General features: G+C 41.8%; 1 protein-coding gene and 15 non-coding genes across 16 annotated transcripts; 6 read left to right on the top strand and 10 right to left on the bottom strand.

Annotated features, from left to right (window-relative positions):
• Positions 1 to 200: 200 nt before the first annotated feature.
• Positions 201 to 283, top strand: TRNAS-GCU (transfer RNA serine (anticodon GCU)). The gene has a single exon. It is a non-coding gene; the product is annotated as a tRNA-Ser (tRNA).
• Positions 284 to 683: 400 nt separating this feature from the next.
• Positions 684 to 757, bottom strand: TRNAT-UGU (transfer RNA threonine (anticodon UGU)). Its single transcript has one exon. It is a non-coding gene; the product is annotated as a tRNA-Thr (tRNA).
• Positions 758 to 1,493: 736 nt separating this feature from the next.
• TRNAT-UGU (transfer RNA threonine (anticodon UGU)) lies at positions 1,494 to 1,567 on the bottom strand. The gene has a single exon. It is a non-coding gene; the product is annotated as a tRNA-Thr (tRNA).
• Positions 1,568 to 2,176: 609 nt separating this feature from the next.
• TRNAT-AGU (transfer RNA threonine (anticodon AGU)) lies at positions 2,177 to 2,250 on the bottom strand. Its single transcript has one exon. It is a non-coding gene; the product is annotated as a tRNA-Thr (tRNA).
• Positions 2,251 to 2,478: 228 nt separating this feature from the next.
• Positions 2,479 to 2,560, top strand: TRNAS-GCU (transfer RNA serine (anticodon GCU)). Its single transcript has one exon. It is a non-coding gene; the product is annotated as a tRNA-Ser (tRNA).
• A 377-nt stretch (positions 2,561 to 2,937) lies between these two features.
• TRNAS-UGA (transfer RNA serine (anticodon UGA)) lies at positions 2,938 to 3,016 on the bottom strand. Its single transcript is given in 2 exon segments — positions 2,938 to 2,973; positions 2,979 to 3,016. It is a non-coding gene; the product is annotated as a tRNA-Ser (tRNA).
• Positions 3,017 to 3,668: 652 nt separating this feature from the next.
• TRNAT-AGU (transfer RNA threonine (anticodon AGU)) lies at positions 3,669 to 3,742 on the bottom strand. Its single transcript has one exon. It is a non-coding gene; the product is annotated as a tRNA-Thr (tRNA).
• A 228-nt stretch (positions 3,743 to 3,970) lies between these two features.
• On the top strand, positions 3,971 to 4,052 carry TRNAS-GCU (transfer RNA serine (anticodon GCU)). The gene has a single exon. It is a non-coding gene; the product is annotated as a tRNA-Ser (tRNA).
• Positions 4,053 to 4,437: 385 nt separating this feature from the next.
• Positions 4,438 to 4,511, bottom strand: TRNAT-UGU (transfer RNA threonine (anticodon UGU)). The gene has a single exon. It is a non-coding gene; the product is annotated as a tRNA-Thr (tRNA).
• A 603-nt stretch (positions 4,512 to 5,114) lies between these two features.
• TRNAT-AGU (transfer RNA threonine (anticodon AGU)) lies at positions 5,115 to 5,188 on the bottom strand. Its single transcript has one exon. It is a non-coding gene; the product is annotated as a tRNA-Thr (tRNA).
• Positions 5,189 to 5,416: 228 nt separating this feature from the next.
• Positions 5,417 to 5,498, top strand: TRNAS-GCU (transfer RNA serine (anticodon GCU)). Its single transcript has one exon. It is a non-coding gene; the product is annotated as a tRNA-Ser (tRNA).
• A 377-nt stretch (positions 5,499 to 5,875) lies between these two features.
• TRNAT-UGU (transfer RNA threonine (anticodon UGU)) lies at positions 5,876 to 5,949 on the bottom strand. The gene has a single exon. It is a non-coding gene; the product is annotated as a tRNA-Thr (tRNA).
• Positions 5,950 to 6,574: 625 nt separating this feature from the next.
• On the bottom strand, positions 6,575 to 6,648 carry TRNAT-AGU (transfer RNA threonine (anticodon AGU)). Its single transcript has one exon. It is a non-coding gene; the product is annotated as a tRNA-Thr (tRNA).
• A 228-nt stretch (positions 6,649 to 6,876) lies between these two features.
• TRNAS-GCU (transfer RNA serine (anticodon GCU)) lies at positions 6,877 to 6,958 on the top strand. The gene has a single exon. It is a non-coding gene; the product is annotated as a tRNA-Ser (tRNA).
• Positions 6,959 to 7,335: 377 nt separating this feature from the next.
• On the bottom strand, positions 7,336 to 7,409 carry TRNAT-UGU (transfer RNA threonine (anticodon UGU)). The gene has a single exon. It is a non-coding gene; the product is annotated as a tRNA-Thr (tRNA).
• Positions 7,410 to 9,532: 2,123 nt separating this feature from the next.
• On the top strand, positions 9,533 to 11,191 carry LOC130277516 (posterior protein-like). The gene has a single exon (XM_056528193.1). It carries the CDS (start codon positions 9,533 to 9,535, stop codon positions 11,189 to 11,191), a length of 1,659 nt encoding a protein of 552 aa, XP_056384168.1.
• Positions 11,192 to 15,466: the final 4,275 nt, after the last annotated feature.

Genomic DNA, 15,466 nt, shown 5'->3' with positions numbered 1-15,466 from the left:
AAAGCCAGAAAATGGGAATTTCTTACGCAATGATTCAAATTTCTACAAAATGTTGTGCATTGATGGAGTGGTTGCAGCTTGCATTTTTTCACCAACTTGAAGTTAAGGTCCCCTCAGCCAGTGCCTGATCTGCGACCTTCAATAAAAATGCAGCGAAAAACTTTTTGACCCTGTTCTCAGAATCTATCACCTGGAGGGATGGCCGAGGTGGCCGAGTGGTTAAGGCAATGGACTGCTAATCCATTGTGCTCTGCATACATGGGTTCAAATCCCATCCTTGTCGGTTTCTTCTACCTTTTACCACTTTGCAGCTTGCCTAGTAGATTCTTTGCAACTTGCCTTGTAGATTCTTTGCAACTTGCCTCGTAGATTCTTTATTGTCAGCATATGCAGTGGATGCTCCCACCATGGCAGTTTTCTATTTTTGATTCAGAAACGTGCCTCATGTGACCTATCAACCTGGCATTAGGTATCCTGCATTGTTTTTCCATTTCTCTTGCATGGTGCTTAATACTATCCAATAAAGAAGATGAGGACATTTCCTTCTTTTGGGCATTCAGCCAGCATACATATTTTTGACTTTGCTCGGACATTCTTAGGACTGTGGGATAGACAAGTTTGAAGTCACATATGATTGAACGTCTACTTCTTGGTATGAAAAGCTCAAAATTGCAAAGAAAGAAAGATACTGCTGAGATTCGAACTCAGTATCTCCTGTTTACAAGACAGGTGCTTTAACCAACTAAGCCACAGGGCCTTGACAACCCATGCATAAAAGTCAGAAAATGGGAATTGCTATGCAATGATTAAAATGTCTACAAAATGCTGTATATTGACCGAGTAGTTGCAGCTTGCATTTTTTGAGTTACGGTCCACTCAGCCAGTGCTTAATATGTGACCTTCAATGAAAATGCAGCCAAAGACTTGTTGATCATGTTGTCAGAATGTCTCGCCTGGAGTGGTTGCCTTTTAAAGACGAGGTGGCCGAGGGGTTAAGTCGATGGACGGCTAATCCATTGTGCTCTGCATGCCTTTTCCAACTTGGTATCTTGCTTTGAAGATTTTTTATTGTCTTTGCAGGCATGGGAGTCTTCTATTTCCAATCCAGAAGGGTGCGTTACGTGACCTATCAACCAGGCCTTAGAAATCCTGCCTTGTTTTCCAATTCCTCTTGCATGGTGCTTAATGCTATCCTATAAAGAAGATGAGGACATTTCTTTCTTTTGGGCGTTTAGCCAGCATCCATATTTTTGATTTTGCTCGGACTGTCTTAGGGGTGTGGGATGGACAATATTGATGTCAGATAGGATTGAACATCTGCTTTTTGGTATGAAAAGCTTAAAAGCTTAAAATTTCTTTTGGGAAATTAGCCAGCATACATATTTTTGACTTTGCTCGGACATTCTTAGGACTGTGGGATAGACAAGTATGAAGTCACATATGATTGAACGTCTACTTCTTGGCATGAAAAGCTCAAAATTGCAAAGAAAGAAAGGCACTGCTTAGATTTGAACTCAGGATCTCCTGTTTACAAGACAGGCACTTTAACCAACTAAGCCACAGCGCCATGACAACCAATGCCAAAAAGTCAGAAAGTCAGAAAATGGGAATTGCTATGCAATGATTAAAATGTCTACAAAATGCTGTATATTGACAGAGCAGCTGCAGCTTGCATTTTTTGAGTTACGGTCCACTCAGCCAGTGCTTAATATGTGACCTTCAATGAAAATGCAGCCAAAGACTTGTTGATCATGTTGTCAGAATGTCTCACCTGGAGTGGTTGCCTTTTAAAGACGAGGTGGCCGAGGGGTTAAGTCGATGGACGGCTAATCCATTGTGCTCTGCATGCCTTTTCCAACTTGGTATCTTGCTTTGAAGATTTTTTATTGTCTTTGCAGGCATGGGAGTTTTCTATTTCCAATCCAGAAGGGTGCGTTACGTGACCTATCAACCAGGCCTTAGAAATCCTACCTTGTTTTCCAATTCCTCTTGCATGGTGCTTAATGCTATCCTATAAAGAAAATGAGGACATTTCTTTCTTTTGGACGTTTAGCCAGCATCCATATTTTTGACTTTGCTCGGACTGTCTTAGGGCTGTGGGATGGTCAATATTGATGTCAGATAGGATTGAACATCTGCTTTTTGGTATGAAAAGCTTAAAATTTAGGGGAAAAAAAGGCACTGCTGAGATTTGAACTCAGGATCTCCTGTTTACTAGACAGGCGCTTTAACCAACTAAGCCACAGCACCACATGAAGTCCAGCAGAAAAGCCAGAAAATGGGAATTTCTTACGCAATGATTCAAATTTCTACTTAATGTTGTGCATTGATGGAGTGGTTGCAGCTTGCATTTTTTCACCAACTTGGAGTTACGGTCCCCTCAGCCAGTGCCTGATCTGTGACCTTCAATAAAAATGCAGCAAACAACTTTTTGACCCTGTTCTCAGAATCTATCACCTGGAGGTAGGGACTTATGTAGACGAGGTGGCCTAGTGGTTAAGGTGATGGACTGCTAATCCATTGTGCTCTGCATGCATGGGTTCAAATCCCATCCTCGTCGGTTTCTTCTACTTTTTACCACTTTGCAGCTTGCCTAGTAGATTCTTTGCAACTTGCCTTGTAGATTCTTTATTGTCAGCATATGCAGTGGATGCTCCCACCATGGCAGTTTTCTATTTTTGATTCAGAAACGTGCCTCATGTGAGCTATCAACCTGGCATTAGTAATCCTGCATTGTTTTTCCATTTCTCTTGCATGGTGCTTAATACTATCCAATAAAGAAGATGAGGACATTTCCTTCTTTTGGGCATTCAGCCAGCATACATATTTTTGACTTTGCTCGGACATTCTTAGGACTGTGGGATAGACAAGTTTGAAGTCACATATGATTGAACGTCTACTTCTTGGTATGAAAAGCTCAAAATTGCAAAGAAAGAAAGGCACTGCTGAGATTCGAACTCAGGATCTCCTGTTTAGAGCTCAAGACAGGCGCTTTAACCAACTAAGCCACAGCACCATGACAACCAATGCCAAAAAGCCAAAAAGCCAAAAAGCCAAAAAGCCAAAAAGTCAAAAAGTCAGAAAGTCAGAAAATGGGAATTGCTATGCAATGATTAAAATGTCTACAAAATGCTGTATATTGACGGAGCAGTTGCAGCTTGCATTTTTTGAGTTACGGTCCATTCAGCCAGTGCTTAATATGTGACCTTCAATGAAAATGCAGCCAAAGACTTGTTGATCATGTTGTCAGAATGTCTCACCTGGAGTGGTTGCCTTTTAAAGACGAGGTGGCCGAGGGGTTAAGTCCATGGACGGCTAATCCATTGTGCTCTGCATGCCTTTTCCAACTTGGTATCTTGCTTTGAAGATTTTTTATTGTCTTTGCAGGCATGGGAGTTTTCTATTTCCAATCCAGAAGGGTGCGTTACGTGACCTATCAACCAGGCCTTAGAAATCCTGCCTTGTTTTCCAATTCCTCTTGCATGGTGCTTAATGCTATCCTATAAAGAAGATGAGGACATTTCTTTCTTTTGGACGTTTAGCCAGCATCCATATTTTTGACTTTGCTCGGACTGTCTTAGGGCTGTGGGATGGTCAATATTGATGTCAGATAGGATTGAACATCTGCTTTTTGGTATGAAAAGCTTAAAATTTAAGGGAAAAAAAAAAGGCACTGCTGAGATTTGAACTCAGGATCTCCTGTTTACTAGACAGGCGCTTTAACCAACTAAGCCACAGCGCCACATGAAGTCCAGCAGAAAAGCCAGAAAATGGGAATTTCTTACGCAATGATTCAAATTTCTACAAAATGTTGTGCATTGATGGAGTGGTTGCAGCTTGCATTTTTTCACCAACTTGGAGTTACGGTCACCTCAGCCAGTGCCTGATCTGTGACCTTCAATAAAAATGCAGCAAAAAACTTTTTGACCCTGTTCTCAGAATCTATCACCTGGAGGGAGGGTCTTATGTAGACGAGGTGGCCGAGTGATTAAGACAATGGACTGCTAATCCATTGTGCTCTGCATGCATGGGTTCAAATCCCATCCTTGTCGGTTTCCTTTGCAGCTTGCCTAGTAGATTCTTTGCAACTTGCCTTGTAGATTCTTTGAAACTTGCTTTGTAGATTCTTTATTGTCAGCATATGCAGTGGATGCTCCCACCATGGCAGTTTTCTATTTTTGATTCAGAAAGGTGTCTCATGTGACCTATCAACCTGGCATTAGTAATCCTGCATTGTTTTTCCATTTCTCTTGCATGGTGCTTAATACTATCCAATAAAGAAGATGAGGACATTTCCTTCTTTTAGGCATTCAGCCAGCATACATATTTTTGACTTTGCTCAGACATTCTGAGGACTGTGGGATAGACAAGTTTGAAGTCACATATGATTGAACGTCTACTTCTTGGTATGAAAAGCTCAAAATTGCAAAGAAAGAAAGGCGCTGCTGAGATTCGAACTCAGGATCTCCTGTTTACAAGACAGGCGCTTTAACCAACTAAGCCACAGCGCCATGACAACCCATGCCTAAAAGTCAGAAAATGGGAATTGCTATGCAATGATTAAAATGTCTACAAAATGCTGTATATTGACAGAGCAGTTGCAGCTTGCATGTTTTTGAGTTACGGTCCACTCAGCCAGTGCTTAATATGTGACCTTTAATGAAAATGCAGCCAAAGACTTGTTGATCATGTTGTCAGAATGTCTCACCTGGAGTGGTTGCCTTTTAAAGACGAGGTGGCCGAGGGGTTAAGTCGATGGACGGCTAATCCATTGTGCTCTGCATGCCTTTTCCAACTTGGTATCTTGCTTTGAAGATTTTTTATTGTCTTTGCAGGCATGGGAGTTTTCTATTTCCAATCCAGAAGGGTGCGTTACGTGACCTATTAACCAGGCCTTAGAAATCCTGCCTTGTTTTCCAATTCCTCTTGCATGGTGCTTAATGCTATCCTATAAAGAAGATGAGGACATTTCTTTCTTTTGGACGTTTAGCCAGCATCCATATTTTTGACTTTGCTCGGACTGTCTTAGGGCTGTGGGATGGTCAATATTGATGTCAGATAGGATTGAACATCTGCTTTTTGGTATGAAAAGCTTAAAATTTAGGGGAAAAAAAAGGCACTGCTGAGATTTGAACTGAGGATCTCCTGTTTACTAGACAGGCGCTTTAACCAACTAAGCCACAGCGCCACATGAAGTCCAGCAGAAAAGCCAGAAAATGGGAATTTCTTACGCAATGATTCAAATTTCTACAAAATGTTGTGCATTGATGGAGTGGTTGCAGCTTGCATTTTTTCACCAACTTGAAGTTAAGGTCCCCTCAGCCAGTGCCTGATCTGTGACCTTCAATAAAAATGCAGCAAAAAACTTTTTGACCCTGTTCTCAGAATCTATCACCTGGAGGTAGGGACTTATGTAGACGAGGTGGCCGAGTGGTTAAGGCGATGGACTGCTAATCCATTGTGCTCTGCATGCATGGGTTCAAATCCCATCCTCGTCGGTTTCTTCTACGTTTTACCACTTTGCAGCTTGCCTAGTAGATTCTTTGCAACTTGCCTTGTAGATTCTTTATTGTCAGCATATGCAGTGGATGCTCCCACCATGGCAGTTATCTATTTTTGATTCAGAAACGTGCCTCATGTGACCTATCAACCTGGCATTAGTAATCCTGCATTTTTTTTCCATTTCTCTTGCATGGTGCTTAATACTATCCAATAAAGAAGATGAGGACATTTCCTTCTTTTGGGCATTCAGCCAGCATACATATTTTTGACTTTGCTCGGACATTCTTAGGACTGTGGGATAGACAAGTTTGAAGTCACATATGATTGAACGTCTACTTCTTGGTATGAAAAGCTCAAAATTGCAAAGAAAGAAAGGCACTGCTAAGATTCGAACTCAGGATCTCCTGTTTACAAGACAGGCGCTTTAACCAACTAAGCCACAGCGCCATGACAACCAATGCCAAAAAGTCAGAAAGTCAGAAAGTCAGAAAGTCAGAAAATGGGAATTGCTATGCAATGATTAAAATGTCTACAAAATGCTGTATATTGACGGAGCAGTTGCAGCTTGCATTTTTTGAGTTACGGTCCATTCAGCCAGTGCTTAATATGTGACCTTCAATGAAAATGCAGCCAAAGACTTGTTGATCATGTTGTCAGAATGTCTCACCTGGAGTGGTTGCCTTTTAAAGACGAGGTGGCCGAGGGGTTAAGTCGATGGACGGCTAATCCATTGTGCTCTGCATGCCTTTTCCAACTTGGTATCTTGCTTTGAAGATTTTTTATTGTCTTTGCAGGCATGGGAGTTTTCTATTTCCAATCCAGAAGGGTGCGTTACGTGACCTATCAACCAGGCCTTAGAAATCCTGCCTTGTTTTCCAATTCCTCTTGCATGGTGCTTAATGCTATCCTATAAAGAAGATGAGGACATTTCTTTCTTTTGGACGTTTAGCCAGCATCCATATTTTTGACTTTGCTCGGACTGTCTTAGGGCTGTGGGATGGTCAATATTGATGTCAGATAGGATTGAACATCTGCTTTTTGGTATGAAAAGCTTAAAATTTAGGGGGAAAAAAGGCACTGCTGAGATTTGAACTCAGGATCTCCTGTTTACTAGACAGGCGCTTTAACCAACTAAGCCACAGCACCACATGAAGTCCAGCAGAAAAGCCAGAAAATGGCAATTTCTTACGCAATGATTCAAATTTCTACTAAATGTTGTGCATTGATGGAGTGGTTGCAGCTTGCATTTTTTCACCAACTTGGAGTTACGGTCCCCTCAGCCAGTGCCTGATCTGTGACCTTCAATAAAAATGCAGCAAAAAACTTTTTGACCCTGTTCTCAGAATCTATCACCTGGAGGTAGGGACTTATGTACACGAGGTGGCCGAGTGGTTAAGGCGATGGACTGCTAATCCATTGTGCTCTGCATGCATGGGTTCAAATCCCATCCTCGTCGGTTTCTTCTACTTTTTACCACTTTGCAGCTTGCCTAGTAGATTCTTTGCAACTTGCCTTGTAGATTCTTTATTGTCAGCATATGCAGTGGATGCTCCCACCATGGCAGTTTTCTATTTTTGATTCAGAAACGTGCCTCATGTGACCTATCAACCTGGCATTAGTAATCCTGCATTGTTTTTCCATTTCTCTTGCATGGTGCTTAATACTATCCAATAAAGAAGATGAGGACATTTCCTTCTTTTGGGCATTCAGCCAGCATACATATTTTTGACTTTGCTCGGACATTCTTAGGACTGTGGGATAGACAAGTTTGAAGTCACATATGATTGAACGTCTACTTCTTGGTATGAAAAGCTCAAAATTGCAAAGAAAGAAAGGCACTGCTGAGATTCGAACTCAGGATCTCCTGTTTACAAGACAGGCGCTTTAACCAACTAAGCCACAGCGCCATGACAACCAATGCCAAAAAGTCAGAAAGTCAGAAAATGGGAATTGCTATGCAATGATTAAAATGTCTACAAAATGCTGTATATTGACAGAGCAGCTGCAGCTTGCATTTTTTGAGTTACGGTCCACTCAGCCAGTGCTTAATATGTGACCTTCAATGAAAATGCAGCCAAAGACTTGTTGATCATGTTGTCAGAATGTCTCACCTGGAGTGGTTGCCTTTTAAAGACGAGGTGGCCGAGGGATTAAGTCGATGGACGGCTAATCCATTGTGCTCTGCATGCCTTTTCCAACTTGGTATCTTGCTTTGAAGATTTTTTATTGTCTTTGCAGGCATGGGAGTTTTCTATTTCCAATCCAGAAGGGTGCGTTACGTGACCTATTAACCAGGCTGTTGGAAGTCAACATTGGACTGATTCAATCAGATATGGTGGGAAGACAGGATATGGGGAGTGAATATGCTTTCTCCCCCAGGTGTAAATAGAAATGTCAATAGGCCTCGCATCTGGACATCTTGTTTGATCCTATTGTAAGCAGCAGTATTGATAAGCCTGAACATTTGGTTTTAAACTGTTGGGAAGCCATAAACAACAATGCTGAACCACAAGGATAAAAGTGAGCCTCCTGTCCTGAGGAGATGAAAGCAGCCCCTGCGGTGTCGCACACAATGGACTACGCATCTATAATGGAGTGAACATCCTGTTGGCATCAAGGTGTGAATCCCAAGGACTTGCATTTGTAATGGAGTAGACATCCTGTTACCTGATCAAGGTGTAATTCCCATTGACTTATCTGAGGTACAGGGGCGCCATCCACAGGAAGATGTACCTATTGCAACAATATTCAGAGACTGACCCGTATCTGGTTACTGCGAGTTGATTGGAGAGATTATAACAAAGAAGGCCGGACAATACCGGAGCAAAGGGTGGAGTTATGGGTGTGAATGTGGTTTGATGTGATATATATACTAGGCTAAATTGTATGGCAGTAGATTAGTATTAGATCTAGATACTAGGTTTTATATTTTATATGTTTATTAATGCTTATATTCTTTACCAAGTATAGGACATTGAAGGGAGGTTTTGCTATATACTTTATTTTATTTTGCTTTGTAGCATTTCATGTTATTTTTCCTTTTGCTAAGTAAATAAGCTATTTCTTAAAGTCTGGATTCCTCATATTTCAAAGACTAATTCAGGATAGAGTAGGTAGCAGATTACAACAGATACAACATTTGGCACCCCAGCGGATCGTGGAATACAATACTCTACGAAGAACCCAGACGTTCAAATCTGCTTTATCCAGTTCCTGAAAGTCCAAGGAGTATCCTGCATGGTGACCAGACCAAAACCACTTCAAGAGAGACAGAGCGAGGGGAAATTTCCTTGGTGGATAAGTAGCATGCTGGTTCGTGGATACTAAAAGACACCTGAGAAATCAACCTGAATTTCTGGAAAACACTGCACCAATGAGCGGACGCGTTTAATTGGTGAGTATAAGTTCCTTTACTTGTATCGTATATAAGCAATGTTATGTTATGTGTGTTGTTGATAGTCTATGAAGTTCAGGCCTGTATAATTGTTAAAGTGTTATTTGTTGTCGGCAAGTTAGGGTTAGTACCCTGTTGACTGAAGTACTCATAGGATCTAAAGGATAAAACCAGACATCTCTGCGAGGAAAGTGAGGGAGAGTAAGCTCTCTGAACCTCATGTTAAGGGTAAGTAGCCTTATGCCTCAATAGGAGATCACTCTTGGCCTGGATCTTGGATCGGTAGTTGATCAGGTATATGAGGTACGGTCAGTCAGGAATTGGTAAGGTCATGAGACTCTGATAGTGATTTTGGAGTGTGAATTACCGTAGGGAGGATTATGTGAAATCTTTGTCCCTGGTGTAGTAAATTGTCATTTACTGTTTGTAGTAATTTTGTGTTTCTTTGTAGTAAGTTATTACTCAATAATATAGTAATTATTTGAGATATCTTTGTTTCTTTGTGTATTATCATTTACTGGCTATAGTAGTTTATTTGGTATATCTTTGTTTCTTTGTGTATTATCATTTACTGGCTATAGTAAGTTGGTGATATCTAGTTATTGTTGTCTGTAGTTCTAGGAATTGTAGGTAAAAATGGAAATTGTAAATCAATTTGTCGGAAAGTATGCATCTGCTAGTTTTAAGATTTGTACAGATGATGCCCTGACACACCAGTTTAATGATATTATGAAACAATGTGATGAGCAGAATGCGAGTAGCAAACATAGAAAGGCGGGTAAAAAAGCAAAGAAAGAGAAATTAGCTAATATGTTGTGTATGTTAATGAAAATGAAAGAGATTGCAGAACAAAAGGAATTGCAATGGTATTCTGAAAAGGCTCAGTTAAGGGGTGAGCTGGATAAGGTTGAACAGGATATTACTGTGGCTATTGCTAGTGCTGGAAGTGATGGTTGTGAGTGTGAAGAGCTCAGAGAGGAAGTGGACAGACTGGTTCAACAGAATTGTGATTTGGAGGATGAAATACAGGAATATGAGGAAAGATGTAGGCTTAGAGATCTACAAATTGCATCATTAGGAGAGAAAGAAGCAAAGAATGATGATGTTGTGAGAGCACTTAAGAATCAGTTACATGATGCTAATAAACAATTGGTTCATAAAGAGCATTGCAGTGGGACCTTGAGACCTCAGGAAAATGCTGAAGTTAATAATTGTTGTTGTGGCAATCAAACACAAATGTATGGTTCCCCTGAACAGGAGAAAAGAGATAGGAAATGGGGGGAGGAGCAGCCTATTTGCACTGCAGATGATCTACAATCGACCCCAGATCATAGTTCCTCTCTCTTTATTCCTGTATCAGATGGAAGTAGACAAAGAAGGGATAGTTTGCATATTCATGGTAGCAATCGTGTCCAATCCACAACACTCTCTATACAGGACAAAACAAACCTATGCCAAATTTTGGGGAAATTTGATACAAGTGCCTCACCCATTAGTCTTTCCAATAGGTTGGAAGCTGTGGTTACGCAGTATAATCTCAACAATAGAGATGCATGTGCCTTATTTCGTGTATGGCTCCCATCTCAGCTTTGTGAGAAGTTGCAGCCTCCTGTGGGCACTCACAAAGGATTATCTGCAGAACTCAACTCCAACTGGGGAAATGCAAATGATAGGCTGAAAGAGTTGCATAGAGTGATGGGAGGAAGAGATACCAGAGGTACCAATGCCCTAGAGAATGCTAAGTTAAAGAGAGGGGATGACCCAATTATTTTCTGCAGTGAATATTTGACCATATTTCGTGCTACCTATAACTGTCCTGACATGTCTCCTGACGACAGCAGTTTTCTCTATTCAATGGCTAATAAATGCACTTTTGTTGACTATCCAACAAAGATTGCCTTAAGGAATGCAAATTCCTATCAAGCCTTTTTGAATATCTTAAAGAACTGGATTCAGGAGACTAGTCATGACAGCAAGCCCCAAAAGAGAATATCAGAGGTAGTTAAGAATGAAGGCAAAGTGAGATTTATGGGAAAGTGCTACAAGTGTGGAAATATGGGTCACACTATGAGAGAGTGCAGAAGTAATAGGAAAGGTAACAACAAAGATTTTATACCAAAAAAACTGCAACAAAAGCAAGGATTAAATAATGAAGCTGATAGAGTACCTCAGACTCCTGAAGCTACATTATATGGTCCACTTTTGAAGGAGATCAGGAGGATAGGCAAAGCAATAGCAGAGATGCCAGATGAATTAAAGGCCCCACCTACAAAAAATCCTTATATGAAACAATAGGGATGTCAGGCCCCTGTGTTGTCCCTAGTGTGCCAGCTAGATAGGGACAAGGGCGGTAGACCACGTATCCAGGGTACGGTAGGGGGCCATCGTACAAAGATTTTAATGGATACGGGGACAGCCGTAAGTTTGACTAATTTGGATTTGACTGTGAACCCTAATGGTAAACACACTTTCCTAAGAGGCTTTGGTGGACAGCTGGTACCCTCTAAACAATCTGTGCCTGTAAATATAAACATGGGAAACCTAGGTGTGGAGCATAGTCTGTACCTATCTCCAACACACGAAGGTACCATTATTGGCTCAGATGTGATGAGAGATCATGGGCTTGTTGTTGATCTGTGTAATTGGATGTTGTGGAAAGGATCACGATACAAAGGCTGCCTTAGGATGATTACTGACAACTATGGAATTGATGCGATCAAAAGTACTGACTCTCTGGACCCTGCTGCATTGTTAAAAACTGAGGACAGACAACTGGCTGATATTTTGTGGCAACATAACAATGTGTGGGCAACATCAAAAACTCATTGTGGCAAAGTTTCAAACATGGTAGTGATGGTAGAAGGCCCAGATCCCCCTCCCCAGAGGCAATACAAAATACCTCCTGAGTCCATTCCATATATCAAAAAAATACTGGAGGAATTACTGGCCCAAAATGTAATCAGGGAGTGTCAGTCAACAAACAATGCCCCCTTGTGGCCAGTCAAGAAACCAAATGGTTGGAGGCCTACTCTGGACTATAGGGCATTAAATAAGTGTACAAATCCTGTTACAAATGTGGTCGCCAAAATGCCCGACATGATCACAACGCTAAAACCATCTTCCACGGTGTACTCATCAATAGATATCTCAAATGGGTACTTTTCAATCCCCATACATCCTGATTGCCAGTACAAATTTGCATTTACATTTCAAGGGAAGCAGTACACATTTTTGTCGGTTGCCACAGGGCTTCAAGTCCAGTTCAACGTACTTCCATAAATGCATGGTTGAGATATTGTTGTCATTTTCGGAGCCTGACTGTATTGTACAATATGTGGATGACATATTGCTCCAAACTGACAACAAGGAAAAACACTACGTGTTACTGAAAGAGTTGTTGGCGCTTCTTGAAAATGCAGGCCTTAAGTTAAATCCTACTAAGGCCCAGTTAATGAAGGATTCAGTGACCTTCTTGGGAGTCATAGTTTCAAAAGGGGGGAGGATTCCTGACCCAAACAAGTGTGAAACTATACAGAAATTACCTAGGCCAAACACAAAAACATCCCTCAGACAATTTTTGGGAATGGTTGGATTTTGTAGGGACTTCATAGAGGGGTTTGCTGAGGAAGCCAAGCCGCTCTATGAACTCTTGAAAGGGAACACACGAGAAGCAGACCCCCTTGAGTGGATGCAAGAGCATGAGGAAGCTTTTGTTAGGCTGAAGATCAGCCTCACTCAGGCACCTGCTCTAAGCAATCCAAACCCAGATTTACCATTTGCAATACAGGTTAACGCCTCCAAGATAGCAATTACGGCTGTGTTGCTGCAGGAGAGACAAGGTAAATGGGTTCCTGTTGGATACCTATCAAGGTTATTGAGTCCTGTGGAAATAGGATTTGAGGACTGTGTCAGGAATCTTTTGGCAGTGCACTGGGCAGTCATAGCTACAGAACACATAGTGGGGTTTGCCAAAATCATCTTACAAACTCCTCACACTCCCATCAAGATGCTCTTGGAGCGGACACTCAGTGGGGTGTCATCTCAAAGGGTAGCTAGATGGCTGGTAGATCTGACACCAAGAAACATCACTGTAGCGCACAGTGCCTCCTATGTGCTGCCACAATTGATGCAATACGAAGGCGAGAAACATGATTGTGGAGAGGTGCATAGGACTAAGACACAGGAAGTGTTTAGATTGACAACCGGAAAGGAAGATCTTAAAATTTGGGTAGATGGATCTAGGTATTGGGAAGAGGGACAGTTTCACACAGGGTACGCCATGTGGTGTCCACAGACCTATGAACGAGTTCTCATCAAGTGCCCAAGAAATTTCTCCGCTCAAAGAGCAGAGTTGGAAGCGGTAAGAGAAGCCATTTCTCACTTTCAGTCAGGCCCAATTGCTATCTTTTCTGACAGTGCTTATGTTACTAGATCACTAACTGAGTACATGCCTTTGTGGCACACAAGAGGGTTTAGTGATGCATCAGGCAAGACACTTGCGCATGGTTCAGTGTTGAAGGGCATTTGGGACAAAGCCTGTTTAGAACCACAAAGAATAGCAATAATAAAGGTAAAGGCACATCAGAAGGGCATGGATGAAATTACAGTTGGCAACAATGAGGTAGACAAGCTAGCAAAAGAAGCAGCTGTCATGGGGGCCAGGTGGACTCCCTATGATATTGAGGGAAGGCAGGCCTGGGATGAACATGACAGTGAGGACAGAGACAAAATCGATGTAGAGCTTGAATGCCTGCCTATTGTTAGAACACCAACACCATGCTTAGCAGCGGAGCAGGATAAAGACCCTAAGTTGCAGCAAATCAAATGCTCCATTAGGGAAGAGATAGCACCTATACCCCAAAACTACATTCTCCAGGATGATCTGTTGCTTAGAGAAACCTCAGACGGCCCTAGATTTGTGGTACCATGTCAGTATCAAAAGGACATTGCAAAAGAAAACCATAGACTGACAGGTCATATGGGCACTGAGGGTACCTTAAAATTTGTTCAAGCAAAATACTGGTGGGAGAACATGAAAGACACTGTTCTGGGGGTTATGCAAGAATGTTTGATCTGTGCTCAAATGAACCCAAGACCAAAAGGACAAAGGCCTGTGCTGTCCAGGATACCGTTGGCAGAAGGACCATGGGAAAGGTTGCAAATTGACTTTGTTGGTCCTTTGCCCAGCGCTCCTGGAGGGTACCGATATTTGCTGGTGGTAATTGATGTGTTTTCTAAATGGGTGGAAGCTTTGCCCATGAGGAAAGACACTGCAGCAGCAACAGCAAAAGCCCTATGGAGGGAGGTCATCTCAAGGTGGGGATTCCCTAAGGTCATAGAATCAGACAGGGGCACACATTTCACAGGGAAGATCATGACAGGCATGTGTGAGATGTTGAATGTTGAACAGAAATTTCATGTACCATATCATCCCCAATCATCAGGGATGGTAGAAAGAATGAACAGAACGCTAAAGGAAAGACTTAAAAAAATGGTATTACAATCTGGAAATAACTGGTTATGCCACTTACCCACAATTCTAATGGCCATACGGGGTACAGAGGCAAGAGGAACCTCAATCACTCCATATCAATTAATGACTGGTAGGATAATGAACCTGTGCCACCCTGCAGACCCACAGCTTAGTACACCAATGAGGGAGAGTGCCGAGAAAGAAAAATTCCTTACACAGTTACAGGACCAAATGCAGAAATATCTGCACTTTGCAGCCTCCAATATGGCACCAAGGGCAAAAGAAGAATCTGGCAGGCCACCGATTAAACTAGAAGTAGGAGACAGGGTAATGGTAAAGAACTTTGTGCCTAAGTCTTCATGGGATGCAAATTGGATGGGCCCTTTCCTGGTGACAGTGAAACTGAGTGATCAGGTTGTAAAGGTCAAACGAGTGGACAGTAAGAAAGGGGTCAAATGCATGAAAAGAAGGGATATGGATATGTGGGTTCATGCAGATCAATGTAAAAGAATATAACTGATAAGAATGTGATGCTTCTCTTGTTCTTTATTCCAGGATCCTACATGAAGCGTGAATTAACAGGCTGAAATTTCCGGATTCTGGATATGGAGATTACAACAATTTTGTTGATGATTGGCACCACCCATGCTATTGGATTGCATGATTTTGAACAATCAGGGGATGAAGACACACATATGTTTCCAGATGGTGAACATGAAAAGGCAGTATTTATATCACCTGTAACAGCTATGGATTTGCCACAAAGTGATAATAGCCACAAAGTCAGGAGTAGGAAAGTGCGACTCATTCCGGAGGGAAAAGATGCTTCTCAAAGATTTTATAAGAATCCGGGTGGGCAATTCGAGTACAGTGTGGTTTTCTCTTTTGGGAGGGTAAATCATAGTTCAAGTATGGGAAGGCTTGAATTAACACATGGTGCGCAAAACATTTTGCCAGAATCACTACAACCATTCATGATGGCAACAGTGTATGTGAATGATACTGGTTATTGGCTGGGAGAAGAGTCTGACTTGCCAAATGCAGGTGAGCAGAAAGGTATTCAATATGGAATATTTAGTGACAACTTGAGAGAAGGA

This window comes from Hyla sarda, chromosome 6 (assembly GCF_029499605.1).
Source record: "Hyla sarda isolate aHylSar1 chromosome 6, aHylSar1.hap1, whole genome shotgun sequence".
Classification (NCBI taxonomy): Eukaryota; Metazoa; Chordata; class Amphibia; order Anura; family Hylidae; genus Hyla; species Hyla sarda.
The sequence above is the reverse complement of the archived record's forward strand: the minus strand, read 5'-3'. Positions and strand labels throughout refer to the sequence as shown.